This window comes from Chelon labrosus (genome assembly GCF_963514085.1).
Source record: "Chelon labrosus genome assembly, chromosome: 9".
NCBI lineage: Eukaryota > Metazoa > Chordata > Actinopteri > Mugiliformes > Mugilidae > Chelon > Chelon labrosus.
The window spans coordinates 2,029,093-2,048,167 of record NC_140359.1 but is presented as its reverse complement, the minus strand read 5'-3'; the positions used below and the strand labels follow the sequence as shown (position 1 = coordinate 2,048,167).

Below are 19,075 nucleotides of genomic sequence, written 5' to 3'. Positions count from 1 at the left end.
CAGCATTCACTGTTTGGGTGTTGATGGTGGACTTTTGCTGAGATACTCTCGAGTGATACCTCCCTATGTTCCTGCTCTGGATCAATGGACGGAGGAGGGCACGTGAGAAAGCGTAGCAGCTGTTTCATCGGGGCTCGTCGCTACGTCACGCCGCGTCTCAGCTCTGATTGGCTCGCTCTTGTGCAACTGGGCAGTGGTATAAACTCTGCAGTTTGAAGGAGTTGGCAGAGTCTCCTGCAGGGATCGCGTCCGTCTCAGTGGAGGGATAACTCCGCTGAGCGAAGGGAGGGAAAAGGTCTCACCAAGCTTCTACAGACTTGACACGCACAGTGATTTAGAGATGCAGAGCTGCGCCAAATCCTGGGGGATCTTCCTGGCCAAGTCGGTGAATCCCAGCGCACCGTGCAGGCATCTGAGTGACAAGAGCCGCGTGGTTTGGAAACTTCCGCGCAGGATCCCAGACAGTTGTGCGTCCCTAACAACAGCAGCAGCCCGGGGTGTGAGGACCTCTGCAGCCGCCTCCTCCAGACAGATCGAGAGAATATTACCCAGACACGATGACTTTGCAGAGAGGCACATCGGTCCAGGTGAGAGGGAGAAGAGAGAAATGCTGGATGTTCTGGGACTCGAGGTGAGACTCACAGCGCAACTTCCCCTTCCTTCAAAATGGGCGCAAATTTTATTTTAATGAACCCGCGTGGAAATATTTGGTTAATATTCAGTATTTTATTTATATTTTTCCACAGTCAGTCGACCAGTTGATCGAAAACACAGTTCCTGACTCCATCCGTATGCAGCGGAGTATGAGAATGGATGATCCAATCTGTAAGTTTGGCTTCATTTCAGTTATTGTTATTCATGTTTACTCTACGTGGTGCGTTCACGGCCACGATGCTGAAGCAACGTGTCTAGTTTCCATCTTTATTTAAAAACGCTAAATATCACATAAAATGGGCACTCATCCTCAGCTATTTTCCACGGGGAGGGTTTTCCCACATTTCTAGCGGGCGGTGAATGAAGCCGAGTGAGTGGCTGAAATGTAGGTTGCCACCTCTATTGTGAGCTCTCCCTGTTAAGTCTTCCTTTGAACATATTTGGAGTTGTTTTTGCGAAACTCGGCGAGCGGCACCAATCTCCTGTTGGGAAGCCGATGCTCATAGGATGGCAACTGGAGTGTAAAGTTAAGCCTTGAGCTCCGGTCCCAAGTCCAGTTCAATCTGGTTACAGCGCTCACATTACATCACAGCCGAAGGGCTTCCTAATAAGGGGACTTCGGTATGTTTTGCATTAGATGTTTATTTATTTATTTATTTTTTTCTTCTTCTTCTCCTTTTATCCATTTCAGCAGCAGATCCACAGCCTCTGTTCGTTTTGGTTGATTGAAGAACAATGAAATAGATTGATCAAATCCTATATACCTTTCTTTAAGCTAAACTGGGGCTGTCACTAGTGAGTGTGCACATGTGCAAATACTATGTAATCCACACCGCAGTATTAACTGGCACTATTGTCAAATGAAAACATCCAAAGCAATTAACGTGATGTTTGTTGCATCAAACTCTTTTATGTTATTATGTGGGAAGCTAACTCTTCAGCAGCTTTATTCATTTACAGTAGCAGGCTAAAATCAGCATGAGTCTGCTAATCATTACTTTCATTATCTGCAGAATACTTGTTTATTTGCTTAACATGGTCTCAGAACATAAACTATTCCTGTCACACAATGAATAGCAGCACATCTCACAAGCTATACATGAAAATAGCATTTTCTATTGCATTTTTGATGCATATAAACATGTAGAAGTCGTCAAAGCCTAGTTACAGAATGTGTATGTTACTAGTCGGCTCCAAATTTAATCTTCTCACAACATATCCTTGATAGATTATGACACTGTGCACTGGTAATAAATGCTGATTTGATTCTTCTGCAGGCTCTTTAATTACCCTGTCATGCACACAGATTGTTTAGTAGAATACATTCAGCTTGTTTAATACCAGAGAGATATTGTAAAAAAAAAAAAAATCTATTGCAGAAGTAAGAGGGCAGTAATGCTCAGGTACTATCACCTTGCCAGTCTGAGCTCCCCTTGTGTTGGCCCTTCCTCTGACTCTGTCAGGTTTCATAATTCAACAGGCCGTGCTGAAGGAACGAAATGGAGGCCATGCTGGTTTTCTGCTTGTTCAGCTTTGGAGGGCTTTGGTTTGCTAAGCCAGCGAGGGATTCTCTCTTTAACAATAGACCTCCTGGATGGTTCTGAATCCGGCTTTTTTTGCTGCCCTGCAGAACACTGGGACCATGGGAAACCAGTCCTTCTGACTAAAACGCACTCACATTCACACACAGGGAAATACACCAACAGATCAACCTTAACCTATTGATCATATATATTTTGTACTGAAACTCAAAACCTCCAAATATTCTTGCAGTGTTAAACATGCTCGTTTGCTTCTCAAGGACATTGCAAAAATGCACTTTTATACAGGCTACAGTCTCCTCTTACCACCAAGGACTAGAGGTGTCTTTCTTTTCCAAAAAGCAGGAGTAGTCAGGGCTCTGGGTTTAGATGGGCGGTATTGTCCATTCCTTGGAGTTGCTAGGCAGCCAGGAAGGCCAGAGGAATCTCAGAGGCTGGTTGTACACTGGCAGAGCTCCCCTCCAGCACTGGGGGATGAGGCTAAATAACATCAGGAAACAAACTATATGGGTTTGTCCTCTGATGGGATGAGGTGTCTTTCAAGTGACATGGACACAAATGTGTAATGTTAGTTCTTTGTTAGTTATTTACCCTTACTGATACATTTTTTTTTTTATTATTATTTTTTGCTGTATATTCTCAATCTTATTTGAAAAGACTAACTGTATTTTGAATGTTGTCTATAAATTTATTTTGATTAGTTAGCTCCATAAAACATTAGAAAACAGTATTACAGCATTACAGCTAGATAAGTAGTGAATATTCACATTTGAGTAAATTATTTTATTACGTTGATTTAGCTGATTTAACTTTATTTAGACCGCCTGACCACTTCTGATGGATTGCATGCCACACTGATTCTTTTCATCCTGTTAAGTATATAGACAGTGTCTCACATGAGAGACATGGTGCTATCCATCAGATCCTCTGAGCTATCTTGAGTCTCATCATTGCTTATTTTTTTATAGTTCAAGGTTGGCCATAAATATGTAATTTTATATTGTAATATACTGTATTTGGAACATTTTCTACAAATCAAAGGAGAAGGAGATGAAAAAGTTAACTTTGAATTGGAATATTAGCCTATTTCATCCCTTAAAGACAAAGATCTGGTAATAATTTATTGTTATAAAGAATATCTGTTGACTGATTTGTAGTGTCACCCAGAAAGCTAGATCAATTTTACTGTATATGGTCTGTTTTCATCTCCACCATGAAGCATCATTCAATGTGGCTAATGTTAGCAAGTTTTAGATGAATTCCACTCTTATTACCAGTTCATTATCCTGTTATTGTGCAGGATAATAGAACTGGTGACAAGGTAACTGGTGTTTAGCAAAAGTTAAATAGTCTCACTTTAAATATTATACAGGCGAGAACGAAGTCCTGGAGACTCTACAGAAGATAGCATCGAAGAACAAAGTGTGGAGGTCCTACATTGGCATGGGTTACTACAACTGCTCTGTGCCGCCACCCATCCAGCGGAATCTCCTGGAGAATGCAGGCTGGTGAGTGTCCCTAGGAGTCCTGCTGTCTGGAGACACCTTTGCTGTAACGCTGTCACTGAAAACTAATTATGTGGATTCAGAAGTTTGTGTTTCTCATCTGAAGCTTGATTGCTGTGGTGCAGTGTAACGTGCCTTTAATTGGAAGTCTTGTGATTTGAGTTCACTCAATGACTCGCGTGAGAACTGATGATGTGCCTCTCTCCTGCTTTTCTGCTCAACAAGGTTTTCTTTGACTCAAATCAACCATCCCAGCCCATGCTTTTTCCAAACCCATGGGGTCAGAGGAGGCGTACACTGCATTCCACTGTGCTGTCTCACTTCCTTGAATACTGTCCACTATGTGCTACTGTCCTCATGCCCAAAGTGGCTTTGTTTATTCATTTGTATTGCTTTTGTCTGCAGGGTGACTCAGTACACGCCTTACCAGCCTGAGGTCTCTCAGGGTCGCTTGGAGTCTCTCCTCAACTACCAGACCATGATCTGTGACATCACAGGCATGCCGGTGGCCAACGCCTCCCTGCTTGATGAGGGAACGGCTGCTGCTGAGGCCATGCAGCTCTGCCACAGGTATTAACATATAGATATTTCATTAAATAAGGGCAACGCATGCACTTTAAATGCATAGCAGTAAAAAGTCAGGAGTATTGTGTTGCCTGACAAGACTGAGTCAAATAGTTCTCAGTTATTTTTCTTTACTTCTCATAGACAAAACAAAAGAAGAACCTTCTTCATTGACCCACGCTGCCATCCCCAGACCATTGCTGTGGTGCAGACCAGAGCCAAGTATGTATTACTGTATGGACACAAGATTAATGAATGATAAATGATTTATACAAATAAATCCAGTAGGTGAACAGGAAAGTCTAAACATATTTTATTGCTAACTTTAGTGTTTGAGGTGCTACTGTGCACTGTTATGTGTCTGCATTTCTTATACTGATTGTTGTGTTGCAGCTACATTGGGGTAAATACGGTGCTGAAGTTACCTCATGAGATGGACTTCAGTGGGAAAGATGTGAGTGGTGTGCTCTTCCAGTATCCAGACACCGATGGCAGAGTGGAAGACTTCACCTCTCTTGTAGACCGGGCACACAAAGGAGGGGTAAGGGGGCTGTAACCACTAAAACCAACAAGAATGCTTTGAATAATATGAGGGCAAATCTAGAATCGAATGTCTAAATGTCTCAAGTACGCCTAGAAAGGGGTTGGACATAAAGTTTTATACTGATAATACAGCTGTTGATTTAGGTAGAAGAATGGGCTTGTGCACAGTTGATGGATTTGCCACATTACACTGGTTGGGGTTAGGAATGCGCGGTAGCTGCAAAATAGTACAGAATAGTCAGAAGAATTATCTTTTTGTGAGGAAACAACAATGACTTGGTTAATTTTACTCTCTTTTTGACCGTCCAGGCCCTGGCTTGCTGTGCCACTGACCTGCTAGCCCTCTGCATACTGCGCCCCCCAGGAGAGTTTGGCGTTGATATTGCTCTGGGCAGCTCCCAGAGGTTTGGAGTTCCTCTCTGCTATGGTGGCCCTCACGCTGCCTTCTTCGCTGTCAAAGACAACCTGGTCCGGATGATGCCAGGAAGAATGGTTGGAGTCACCAGGTGAGAAATGACAATTTTTTTCACCTGGTAACTCAAAATTGCTTATTGTATTTCCAAATATACACCGATCAGGCATAACATTATGACCACCGTCCTAATATTGTGTAGGTCTCCCTTGTGCCTCCAAAACAGTTGTGACTCATCAGAGAATGTCATTGGAGTGTCATTGCTATGGGGTGGGGGTGTCTGGTCTGGTCTAGGTGGGTGCTACATGTCTAAGTAACATCCACATGAATGACGGGTCCAAAAGGTTCCCAGCAGAACATTGAATTGTAAGTACAGTGGATTGACTGCCTAAAAGTAAATAACATTGACAAGATGGTCAATGTTATTTACTTCTACTGTCAGTGGTCATAATGTTATGCCTGATCGGTGTAAATGATAACCATGGGAGGAAACTGGGAAGGAATTCTTAAAAGATATTTTAATGATTCAGGGATGCTGCAGGCAAGGAAGTGTATCGCCTCGCACTGCAGACCCGAGAGCAACACATCCGCAGAGACAAGGCAACGAGCAACATCTGCACTGCGCAGGTATGACCAGGGCCACATTCTCTTTATATGTTTGGTAAAGGAATATGTGTGTGTCCCTTCATTTCACCACTTAACTGGCTGAAATGTTCTTTTCTGTTCGTTTGCAAGTTAACTCTTTGTTTTCTCTTTGACACAAATTGTTTCCCAGGCTCTGCTGGCCAACATGGCTGCTATGTACACTCTGTATCATGGTCCTCAGGGACTTAAACACATTGCAGAGAGGACACACAATGCTGCCTTGATTCTTGCTGAAGGTACATTCCCCATGTTTTATTTGATGAACCATCTGGAGCCATAAATGAGCCATTTATGCCAATATTTTTGTTTTTTTTGTGCAACAGTAGTGATTGTCCATCTTTTTCCTGAACTTAACATCCAATAATTGGGAGGAACAATAGAGGAAAGATATGGTGTTGTTAACTGTGCCTACATCTTACACACTATGGGACTCAGTGTGTCATATTGGTGGATCATGCAAGGTGTAAAACATGCCGAAGTGTCCTTGAGCAAGACACTGAACCCCCAGTTGCTCCCAGTGCGTGGCACTGGTGTATGAATGTGTGTGTGATTGTGTGAGCAAATGGGTGGATGTGTCTGTGACTGTAAAGCGCTTTGACTACCAATAGGTAGAAAAGTGCTATATAATAACAAGGCCATTTACCATTTACCCACCCTAAACAAACACTCGTTTCTTTGTTTCAGGTCTGAAGAGAGCGGGTCACCGGCTGCAGAGTGACATGTTCTTTGACACATTGAAGATTAACTGTAGCGTGGCTGCCAAAGACATTTTGGAGAGAGCGGTGCAGAGGGAGATAAATCTGCGAGTCTACACTGAGGGAGTGGTGAGGATTAAAAATGTTCTTTGAAAGCACTGCAGTAGTGGTTCAGTCGTCGAGGATTTGATGAGCCTTTGGATCCCAAAACCGTTAACAGTCAAAAGCTCACAATTTGCCTGCAGTGCTTTTCAAAATTTCTAGCAGTGCCAATTGACATGGAACATAAACTAAATTAGATGATGAAATACTAGGATAACAAGACACAAATAGAATAAAATGTGATGAATAAAAGAGACGAGTTAATAGCTAAAAAATATCTTTTAAAAATGATCTTTGTCAGTACAAATGTAATATTCGTAAGGGCAGATTCATTAGTTAAAAAGTTATGTTTCTACAGAACTACAGAAGAATTAAACAAAAGCTGCAAATATAACAAACCTTAAAAAAAAAATTTAAGGAGATGGAAGTTGAAGAAACTCTGTCTTGAGAACTTTTATTTACTGTGCAGGTAAAAACTAATTCTGGGGCCATAATACATCCAGAATGTCTTTGGCTTTCTGTGCCAGTTTTTATCCAGATGCTACCAAACATGGTGGTAAATCTACCTTTAATTTACAGGCAATTGAATTCCATTAACTGGGTCTGCTTTACAACCCTACTAACCATGGTCAGGGATTTAAAAATGTCCATTCTTAGATAACACAGAATAAACCGTGTAATGTTTAACTTACTCTGTGGCATGGTTGAGCTTCCATGGAGGCAGTGAAGTGTTGCATGTGTAAGTCAAACAAATGAAACCCTAAGATGGGCTCTGGGCTGTACATCTGTAAAACCAGCTGCACATAGACTGATGCTTTTGCTGATTTCCCAGATAATTCAGCAGCTTTCTCCAGTTCCTACCAGCATTGTTACTGCAAAACAAAACTCCAGTTATGTGAAGCTATGTGTGCGCTTCAAAAAAAATAGTTAATTTGTCTTCCAGAGATTAGAAGAAGAAGGAAAAAAAAAAAATGTCACATCTCCTCACCTTCTTGTACTTTATGTCATGTTTAATGATTTTAAATGTCTTTTTTCCTGCTGCTCATTCAATAGCTGGGTGTCTCTCTGGATGAGACGGTGACTGAGAGGGACTTGGATGACTTGCTGTGGGTCTTTGGCTGTGAATCTTCAGCTGTACGTTGACGCTTACAGTCATTTTTTTACACCATGCTTGCCTCGTGGTTGTACAGCTCTGACCGTGAAAAGTAAAGCATCACTGGCTTTGATTTGAAATCTCCAGGAGCTGATTGCTGAAAAGATGGGAGAGCGGGTGAAAGGGATCATGGGAAGTCCTTTCAAGAGGACAAGCAAGTACCTGGCACATCAAGTCTTCAACAGGTTGGTTTGTGGGATAAATCAAGGATTTTCTTATCTGTTAAGGCACCACCGGCATCTCTCTTGGTTTCTAAATGTGGAACATATTATCTTTATTAGTGTCATAAAGACAATCTGGTATCTGGCCTGCTAGTGTCTATGTCCTCAGTTTCTTCTTTGACATAATCTTTGAGACATGCTTGAAAAAGTGCTAACTCAACTTTTCTACTCAGGCATCTAGTAAGGTTATCGTTTGGCTTTAATATAGTGGCATATTTGTTATCTGTGCCTGGTTGCCCTTTTTCTTCAGTTACCACTCTGAGACCAACATTGTGCGATACATGAAGCGCCTGGAGAATAAGGACATCTCCTTGGTGCACAGCATGATACCACTGGTCAGTCCTAACTGAAGTCAAAGCTCATATTTACAAGCAGCTGAAATTCACACCATGCCATATGTAGAGGAATACTGTAGAAAAATGTTGTTTTCCTCTTCAGGGCTCCTGCACCATGAAGCTAAACAGTTCATCAGAACTCATGGTGAGTAAATCAGAAAAAGTGGAAGTAGCTTGTCCAGTGGATTGGTTTAGTCATGCCTCTCGGCCTTTAGTATAGCACTTTCAAACCATCTCCATCACGACTGAGCAACTTCCTCTGCTGAATTTCTCATTAAGCTGCTTTTCCCTTTTCTTTTTAACTGCTGTGTCCTCCTTTAGCCCATCACCTGGAAGGAGTTTGCCAACATCCACCCGTTTGTGCCGCTGGATCAGGCAGAAGGCTACCAGAAACTTTTCAGGCAGCTGGAAAAGGATCTCTGTGAGGTGACAGGCTATGACAAGATCTCCTTCCAGCCAAACAGGTGGAGTCTCATTTAACAGTATAGGTCTGCTTAAAAATGCTGCTTTACAACACTAACCTATTATGAACTTACTACCTAGCATTGAACATGTCTAGCTCTTAGTTCATGAAGTAATACGGGTGATCTGTGAGATTTAGGCAGTCAGTCCACTGTCTTGGTCTCAACAAAAATATCTTGCATGTATACAGCTGGATAGCCTTGAACTTCGATGCAGACATATGCATGTTCCATTTTATTAATATTTATTATTCTAAATACCCTTAATACGAATGGCATTCGCATCAGACTGAAGTCCTTTGCTTTTAGTGCTAATGTGATAAATAAGAGTATGGCAAACACTGATCATGTTAGGTTTGACATGAGTATTTCTGTCTGTAAGTACGCCGTCACAGAGCCATCACTGTTCCTTAGTCTTGTTTTCCGTTCTGTTCTCAAGAAGCCTTGAAGCCACTAAAAAGCACTATGTAACAAATTTAATTTCTGAATAGTGAGAATAATGAGAATACGTTTTCTGGACTTGTATAAGGCCAGATAATGATGGCATAATCATGATCTTTGTTTTTGAATAATGCAGTCAGTTGAGTTTTATCATATTTTATCAATATCTGATTAATAATTTAATTTTTGTTCTTGTTAGTATATAGAAATCTTCAGCTTTGAGAGGCCATGTTTGAAGTGAAGTGTAACTGGTTTAGGTCCGTATCCAGTGGTCATATGGAACTAGATGCTTCACATTTCAGATTTGAGCAGAAATGTAACACTGTTACAGTCAGCACTTATCAGCAGCCCTGGGTACATGAATAACACACACCACGCTGCATTGGCCAAGAGAGTTATCATGAAGCTAACTTTTGAGCCCATCTTTCTCTCCTCTTTTGGTTATGTGTGTAGACCGGTCTTTGGACTGTGGTGAGGTGAGGATGTCTATGAGATACCTGACCACTGTGTGTTTGCCTTGTTTTCCAGTGGTGCCCAGGGAGAGTATGCTGGACTGGCTGCCATAAAAGCCTATCTGAACTCAAAGGGGGAGAGGTCAAGAAGTGTAAGTTTGCTCCTGTAGAGAGAAGAAACGTCAACCTGCACTGCAGTCACACCAAAGTCAGCGTGAAATGGACTTAATAAGACTTAAGAATAATCAGTGATGTGATTCTTCTCCAAACACGGATTAATTGAATGAACTCTACAGATTATCTGCCCTGCACACAAAGAAGAGACAGGAAGGTTATTGCCAGAGCCATATGAAGGCCCACAATTGAAAGAAAAGAATATTTTGACAACTGGAAAATACAGTTGTCAAGAGGTGATGGGAGACGGACACCACTTAGATCTGTGTGCTAAATAATGAAGCCAACAGCTGTCTTTGCTGAAAGACTAAATAATGTGTACAGACGTAGAGGTCTTGTTTTGGACAAGTTTAACACCCAAGAATATATGTATGAAATAGTGTGCTGTCAGGGGGATTCTGTTGCCTTTACCCAGAGCTAGGGTAGCTGCCTCTTTGCTCAGATAAGTTAATCATCTCCTGACTGCTGCTGAACATTCAATGCACAGACATCTGTCAGACATCACGTTTCCTTCATTAATCATACATATTATTGAATAAAGATTTACACTGACCAATTCACGTGCTCCCAGAAATCAACATAAATTGAAAATGTGATGCCACAGCTGACGTTCAAATCTAATTCCAGATGAAATTGCTTCAAAAAGCAATAATTGTGTTATTCTTAGATGTAACACGTGCTGTTGTTATCACCAGAGTGGCTGACAGGCAGCTATGATTTATAACCAGTAGTCTCTTTACAGTTATGCTGACTGACTGATTCCTACTTAAACTGTGTGGCTTATACACTAATGATCTTTGTCGTCCTCTGTGACCCATATCAGTGGAAGTTTATTGTCCGCCAGTTAAAACGGGTCGCTTTGCCATCACAGACTGATATGTTTTAGGTGTCCTTGTTAGAAATTCTTTCAGTATCATGACATGCTGATTGGCAGTAGCTTGAGGACAAGGGGAGATAAGACATCCCCTCAGATTAAAGACTGGCTGACTCTGACTCCTTAGATAGTGGCCTGCTCTCTGGAAACAGTCAAGGTCCAAAGTGACAACCGTTTGAGCAAACAAAGGGGCTGAAAAACGCTGCGATCTGACTACAGGCTACTTGCTTTCAAGATTCCATATTTGACAGACTGGAAGTCACTGGAGCGACAGTCAGTCGTATGTCAGCGTTGGCCCACCCACAGATCTAAATGCCCCAGTTTCCTTGTGTGACCAAGTTGCAAAATGTCAGAACTGTCACCCTAATAAGGGATAAAATCAATTAGTGGCCTGCAGGCAGGTTACACATTAGTGCCGGAGGAGGATGGTGACCTGGTCAAAATTCAACCTAAAAGAGCAGCAGTACCTTTTCACACTGTGTCCTTAAAAGCCCTGCTCCTTAATAATGACCTGTTTAATCATTCGTGCAGGATTTATTAACTGTAACTGTATTAACTTCATTTGAAAAGTCAAGTCATTGCTTGTTTTTGATTCTTTTGTATTTAGGCGTCCCTCCATGGCTTTGTTTAGTTTCTTTTAGGATTTTTAGGTAAAGCCTGCTGAAGGAGATGGATTCTAATAATCGCTGGAAGCCTCTTGTTTCACTTATTTCTCATGAATCCTTTGGCTTTGATCAAAATCTTCTAATATGCTTTTCTTGCATGACCTTTTTTTTTTTTTAATCACTGTTGAAATACCAGGGAGGGAACACCAGAGGGTAGTTTATTTGGGTAATTTATGTTAATCCACTACAATCCACCCTGACACACTGGCATTTTTCCTGTTCCTCCAGGTCTGTCTAATCCCCAAGTCAGCCCATGGCACCAACCCAGCTAGCGCTCAGATGGCAGGCATGAAGGTACAGGTGGTGGAGGTGGACAAGGATGGAAACATAGACCTGCCACACCTCAAGGCCATGGTGAGGGCTGGACTGATGGATAATGCTGGGAAATTTAGAAGGCATTAATAGATGAGTTTGTTGGATCCAATCTTTTGGAGCTTGATCCTTCACAAGTCAGTCATGCCTTTGCTCCTTAGTGACCATAATGGATGTTTGTGTGTGTGTGTGTGTGTGTGTGAGCCTAGCATAACATACTCTTATTAATGATGGTGTTTCCTAAATCCTTTAATTTGATCCAGGTGGACAAACACAAGGCGAGCCTGGCAGCCATGATGGTCACCTATCCCTCCACATTTGGCGTGTTTGAGGAGCACATCGGAGACATATGTGACCTTATTCACAAAAATGGTGGCCAGGTGTACCTGGATGGTGCCAACATGAATGCCCAGGTGAGAAAAAGAATGTTTTTCACAGTGCAAAAATCTGCACGCTATTGGGAAGTACTATTGAGATCAGAAGAACAATAGGATAGTAAAAAGGTTTATAGAAGTGTGTTATTGCACTGTAAATGGGTAACCTTTGGTCTCTGCACAATGCAGATGATAGAGTTTACGCCAGACATACCTCCACCAATCCCTGACAGACCTAGAGACCCTGCCCTCTCTCTGCCCCTATCATGTAGAGCTCCTCCTCTGCAGTCAGTTTTTATTCATAACATAACATATAAGATTTTATCTAGATTTTTTGGAGCCTATCCTAGCTGCCATTAGGCAAGAGGCAGGGTGCACCCTGGACAGGTCACCAGTCTATCACAGGGCTAATTTAAGAGATAAACAACCACTCACGCTCGCATGCACACCTAAGGCTAATGATTCACCAATTAACCTAACAAGCATGTATTTGGAAAGTGGAAGGAAGCCAGAGAAAACCCACACAGGCACAGGGAGAACATGCAAATCCAAATTTTGGACTAAGAGGTAGGTCTCAGTCCAAATGGGAAAAGAATCTAACAATGATTGGTAAATTTAGGGATTTTGGCAGCTACTGGCAGCTCACCGGCATGGTTTTCTTTCTTGTTCTGTCTCCCAGGTGGGTTTGTGTCGTCCTGGAGATTACGGCTCGGACGTGTCTCACTTGAATCTGCACAAAACCTTCTGCATCCCTCACGGTGGAGGAGGACCCGGCATGGGGCCAATTGGAGTGTAAGTCAGAATGTAAACGATGAAATGCAAGATTCAGTTGACAAAAGCAGAAACTGGGAAATTATTATGTGTATCAAAACGTTCAGTATTAAATGCATCATTATTAAAGATAAAGCTATAGTGCAGGACTTTTACATATTGGTTAATGCCCATTACATTTGAGGCCTTGGCAAATAAGTGAGCACAGTGCTGATTAAACTAAGCAATGCCTAGTAAATCAGTTTTAAATCTGATTTCTGTATTGACAGAACTTCAGCATTGAGGAGTGTGGAGAAGACTATGGTGGAAAAACAAGTTATGAATGTAACCGAGGTTCTATGAAACAAACACCGATGCCCAGCCTTTCCTAGTTGCTAAAAGAGAGGGCACTGAGGGTCTAAAGACTTTAGACCCTCAGTGCCTTAGGCATGTGGTGTATGCACGTGTCAACAGTTTTTGTGCAATTACTCTCACTGCCAGAAGGACGGAGACAAAAGTTCAGCACGTTGGTTTTAAGGTCAAGTCCAAACTGTCAGTAAAATAATGTCCGCATGTTAATAATGTACAGGCAGGTGAGGACAGCATTGCAATCTTAGGCATGTGGCGTAGAGATGACAAAAGCTATAAATCTTTTCATCTAGGCCGGGCGTGGTTTGCTCTAATAAGATAATGAGCAAATGTTGCAAAAGCAAGAAAAGGTTTTTTTAGGGCCTTTAAACTCTGAACTTCACCATGTGTTCTCATGACATTCATCTCCTCCTCATCAGGAAGGCCCACCTCGCTCCCTTCCTGCCAAGCCATCCTGTGGTCCCCATGCAGTCGGTCAACAGCAGCAGCTCACTGGGCACCATCAGCGCCGCTCCCTGGGGCTCCAGCGCCATCCTACCGATCTCTTGGGCTTACATCAAGGTCAGCACAAATCAGCTACGTCAAAGTTTGTAAAAAGATTAGCTTCTTGAGTGTGTGATGGAGACCCTCTGACCTACTTTAAGTTGTAAAAATAATTCCAAGGCCTTTTAACCCTTTGTGGGCCCAGTTATTGTTAGATAGGAGCTGTTAAAGTCATCTGGCTGTCACATGACCTTTATGTCAGAGTCACATGAACTAAAGTGTGAATTTGTGACAAACTGTCTTGTAAGGAAGGTCAGGATCTCTGTTGGTAGTAAATAAATGTCATATTGACATTTATCAGCAAATGGAGACATGATTGTACAATTGTATAATTTAAAATGTTACTTGGACGTCTTTAGAAACACCTCTCAGCCAGTGATGTAAAAATGGGATGTTACTTTCTGCATATACAGTAATTGATGTCAGAATGTGTCTTAAATCTTATATAAACCAAAAAGATTGAGTATAACTTCTGACATTACTCCTATGTTGTGTTTAGATGATGGGATCCAAAGGACTGCTGCACGCTACAGAAGTCGCTATCCTCAATGCCAACTACATGGCCAAGAGGCTGGAGAGTCACTATAAAGTCCTGTTCCGAGGCAGGAAAGGTAAAGCCTGGTTTCTGTCCCTGTTGTGTTGATGTACTCGGTAGGTTTCCAGAGACTTAAAAGACGTTATACTTTTGTCTGAACAGGTTTTGTTGCCCACGAGTTCATTCTGGATGTGAGGCCATTCAAAAAGACGGCCAATATCGAGGCTGTCGATGTGGCCAAGAGGCTGCAGGATTACGGTAGGCTGAATCATCTTCACCCCTCTGTAACTGGGACAGAAACTACGCTGCATTTGCTACAGTGTTCTGAAACAAAAGTCTTGAAAGAAATCCTTACTCCTTAACCAAATCCAAAAGCAACAGACCAACTCCATGTTCCTAAATGGGTCTATACAACAACCAACCATCAAGAGTGAAAATGTCTAAATGTGAGGCCCAGCTCTTAGGAACACTGTGACTAGCAGGTACTCGACTTGCGGCCTCATAGAGGTTGTACCGAGTAGTCGACAAGTCGGTTTGTCGACTTCACTGCTGTGGCATGAGATTTCTCCAAAGACACTGCATCTTTTTTTTTTAGCCTGGCTACACTATTCCATCCTACAACATGCTGTGGAGTACTATTAAATGCTATTGATGGCTCTGATTTATATAGGCTCCACATATCTGCAGCACATAGTACGTAGTGTATGAGCTGTCTGTTCTCTGCGTATATATTCAGGTCACAAATATAGATGTCATTGTTCAAAGCATTACTTTCTACTGTGTTATTATTGACGTCATTAGTGTCAGTGTCAACTTGACTTTTATCACACAATAGTCAACTTTAAAAAAAAAAATCTGAAATTGTACCACCTCTAATTCCTAAACAGTCACTTTGGAAGCAATTAAGTTAATGCTTGAACAACAACAACAAGCACATAGCAAACAAAATATTCAAACACAGCTCAACACAGTGAACTAGAGTGAACTACTCACACCAAACCAGTCACCAAACAAATTGACACCAGCGTGACATTTAAACAGTGTGCCTGAGCACGATGATGCCTCTGATGGGATGCTACCACACCAATCCATCTGGAGTGCTGCAGGAACTAGGACCAATTACAGGCGGTGAACCACTGAAGAGCACTGTGAGGTCTAGCCAGTCACAGATGAGGGGCTGCACATGGACACCGGCATGCATAGTAAAACCATAGACTATAGTAACATATGGACGATGCATTTCAACTTCCTTCTATTGGTCAAACTGACTCTATTATCCCAGGGATACTAGAGTCTGTGTCTTTGATTAATACTGCATCCTACTTCCACCAGTTACAAAGAAATGTTGGATTATACAGTAGACTTAGTGTAATTTTTTAAACATTTTGTTTACACCAACTCTTTAGGGTCCTACAGGACCGCTTCACAGAGTGGTTGTCAAATAACTAAGTGTCCATTTTACGGAGAAGTTTCATTTCAAACACAAATCAGCATTATATTAACTACCTAAAGTGACAGAAACCATCTTTCATTGTTTTTTTAATTTGATGTGTACTAGTGTTTCAGTTTGGCCCAAGTCCCATAATATGAAGGAGGTACTATACTGCAGCCAGCCACCAGGTGGCGCTCTATCTGCTTTGGCTTCACTTTAGAGTACCTGTCATGGCATCCACTTTTTTTCCCCAGTCAGTACAACTGACAAAAACATCATTAGAATAGCAGGAAAGGCATTCTTAAAAATAATTAAATGGAAATAAGTTTATGATTTGGGGTGTTTTTCATGTGTGTGCTGGTGTCAGGTTTCCATGCACCCACCATGTCGTGGCCAGTGGCCGGTACTCTTATGATTGAGCCCACGGAGTCGGAGGACAAGGCTGAGATGGACCGTTTCTGTGACGCTCTCCTTGGTATCCGACAGGAGATTGCAGACATCGAGGAGGGAAGGATGGACTCCCGCATCAACCCGCTCAAGGTACAGTGCTGCCTTGATTTGACTATTTGTATGATGTGAGACAAAGACAAAGCCTATCATGTACTGGTCCTCACATGTGTGTGTGTGTGTGTGTTTATGTGCAGATGGCCCCCCACTCTTTGGCATGTGTCTCTTCCTCCAACTGGGACAGACCCTACTCCAGAGAGTTTGCTGCGTTCCCCTTGGTGAGTGTCAAGGGGTGGACAGTTTCCACTTCAACTTCTCTGTCCAGCCAAAGAGGCTTTGAATAAGAAAATCATGGTCATAATCGCCATCTAGTGGTGAAAATTAAAACATGCAGTAGGCTTTTTATTTCTATTCAATTATAGACGACTTATTTCTTTCAGTTGATGGGTACTCCAGCTTCCTCCCACTGTCCAAAGACATGCTAGTTAGGTTCATTGATGATTCTAAATTGGCCCTAAATGAGTACCTTAAATGAGCCTTTACTCTGGGGGTTTCAGGACGGGTTTTGTAAAGTGTCTGAGACAGTTTGTATTGTTACTGACGCTATATACAACGATCAGGTATAACATTATGACCACCTGCCTAATATTGTGTAGGTCTCCCTTGTGCCTCCAAAACAGTTGTGACTCATCAGAGAATGGACATGGGCCTTCTGAGGGTGTCCTGTGGTGTCTGGAAACAGAATGTTGTTCGTGGGGGCATTTGGGTCCTATGGGTTGAGGGGAGGGGCCTCTGTGGATCATCCCACAGATACTTGTGAATTTGGAAGCCAGGTCAAAACCTTGTGATTCTTCACATTTTAGTTGGACACAGCGTTGTGGAAATATATCTTGCTATGTAAGATTACAGTCTGTCTATAAACAGCAGCTAAATGTCCATTGTAATTCACTATAGCTTAAGATATTATTTATGGTTCTGCTTGAATACGGATTTCATTTTCTCTTTCATTGCCCTCTTTGTTGCGTTGTGGATTCCGTTTGCATTAAAAGGGGAAAAAACAAAAAATGTATCTACAACTACTTCACTTCATTAAGTTTAATAGTTGTAGAACCTGGGGCGACAGAGCCTTCTCTGCAGCTGCCCCCTCCCTCTGGAACTCTCTCCCCAAACACATCGCGACTGTACCGACCTTCCTACCTTCAAATCTCTGACAAAAACACACCTTTTTAAAATTGCTTTTAATGTTTAGCTCAGTCTATTGTGTTTTTAGTGTTCTATTTCACATTGTTTTACTGATTTGATGTTTTTTTATGTAAAGTGTCTTTGAGTATCTTGAAAAGCGCTTTTTTAAATAAAATGTATTATTATTATAATAGTTCACACTTCATAATAGTGAAATAGTAAATAAAATTTTACATCTAAAAGGTTAGATATTTTTGTTAAACAAGGCAGAAAAGAACATAAAAGGTGATTTATTTAAGATGGTAATGTACAACATAGTCCAACTCATTAGGAAAAGGATATTTTTTTTCTGACGGGTTTGCTCTCCCTTTCTTCTATCTTCACAGCCCTTCATACGCCCCGAGACCAAATTCTGGCCGAGCATCTCCAGGATCGATGACATCTATGGCGACCAGCACCTCGTGTGCACCTGCCCACCTATGGAGGTCTACGAGTCTCCGTATGAGGAGAAAAGAGCCTCCTCTTAAAAACACTCTGTGGCTCAGTCCCAAAGTCCATCTCAAAACCCTTAAACCTTGCAGATTTACAAATTTGTGAGCGCCGTGTAAATGTGAGTAAACAATAATCGTTAGCTGTGACAGAGGCACTTCCTTCCCCAGTCAAGTGTGACGCTCATACTTAAAATGTAGTTTAACAAAACTGAGAAAAATGACCTGGCATAACAGCGTGTATTTAAGCATGATTGATGCAGTCAGCTAAGACTTATCATAATGCCCTCCGTGTTTCAAAACCAGTGCTGTAGAGCATAAAGCATATACAGCCTGCAAGAGTGGAACAGCTCAGTGGCATCGCTGGTATGATGGGTGTCAAAGAGTCTGTGAGGTGGACATTGGGACTGGGTTGAGTGAAGCTGGGGTCGCGTTTCGTCCCCAACTTGAACTATTTAACTGGACCAAATGTGTGACTTTTTGCTTTTCCACGTTTGCAAAATAAGCACACCCTTCAACACAGAAGCCACTACGTAACCCACCATATTAAAATAAAAACCCTCTGTGCCTCTATTGTGTAAAATAGCCGCCTTGACTTTTCCGCTTTTTTCAAATTCCTTAAAGTTCTAGTTCTTGTTCTATTATTTGTGTTGTGACATTTGTTGACCAAGTAGATAATGATGGTCTTAATTTTAAATTGTTTTCTAATCTAAACTTGTCTGTAGAAAAAAATGTCTGTATTAAACATTTTTTTTTTTGTCTTTAAGTGTGTACAGTGTTTTGTATGAAGGCAGCTCTACAGATGAACAAGGAGTTACTTTGATCATTTTTTAGAACTGCACTGCACCCGAAGTTAATTTATAGCTGCTCTAAACTGGCCTCATACTGAACAAATCAATCAAAAGTGTCCTTATTAAGTGCAGTATTTGCTTTTTTTAAACTTCTGTAGGTCTAAATCTTTTGGACTTGGCGTTCAGAAAAATTGCAACCAGATACAATTATTTTCAGTTACTTAAACATTGAAGTCATTCCCCAGTTGCAGCTTCTCAACCGTGAGGATTTACTTAATTCTCTTTTGTCCCAAGCGACTAAACAGAATACACTGTAATTGGGTTCTGGCCCATTGGTCAGTCATTAAACAAACAAACATATCAATGTCTGAACAACATGTTAAAACCCACAGACATTCAAGAAAAACAGCTTCAC

The 19,075-nt window shown here is 41.7% G+C and overlaps 1 protein-coding gene across 1 annotated transcript; it reads left to right on the top strand.

Moving 5' to 3' along the window:
- The first annotated feature begins 165 nt into the window (after nt 1-165).
- On the top strand, nt 166-18,630 carry gldc (glycine dehydrogenase (decarboxylating)). Its single transcript, XM_084550996.1, has 25 exons — nt 166-631; nt 747-825; nt 3,568-3,703; nt 4,106-4,270; nt 4,409-4,486; nt 4,658-4,805; nt 5,117-5,313; nt 5,750-5,846; nt 5,995-6,100; nt 6,549-6,688; nt 7,715-7,795; nt 7,902-7,999; nt 8,286-8,370; nt 8,474-8,515; nt 8,692-8,834; nt 9,801-9,876; nt 11,666-11,791; nt 12,013-12,162; nt 12,803-12,915; nt 13,662-13,803; nt 14,285-14,396; nt 14,483-14,578; nt 16,120-16,292; nt 16,397-16,477; nt 17,768-18,630. The coding sequence occupies exons 1-25, from the start codon at nt 341-343 to the stop codon at nt 17,906-17,908; spliced, it is 3,096 nt and encodes a 1,031-aa protein (XP_084407122.1). The 5' UTR covers nt 166-340; the 3' UTR covers nt 17,909-18,630.
- Nucleotides 18,631-19,075: the final 445 nt, after the last annotated feature.

What these genes read in the sequence shown, in the direction of transcription:
- gldc (XM_084550996.1), top strand. Translation starts at nt 341, where the DNA reads ATGCAGAGCTGCGCCAAATCCTGGGGGATCTTCCTGGCCAAGTCGGTG. An exon ending in ATCTCCTTCCAGCCAAACAG is followed by an intron (nt 8,835 to 9,800) that starts GTGGAGTCTCAT and finishes CTTGTTTTCCAG; the next exon opens with TGGTGCCCAGGGAGAGTATG. An exon ending in CCTGTTCCGAGGCAGGAAAG is followed by an intron (nt 14,397 to 14,482) that starts GTAAAGCCTGGT and finishes TTGTCTGAACAG; the next exon opens with GTTTTGTTGCCCACGAGTTC.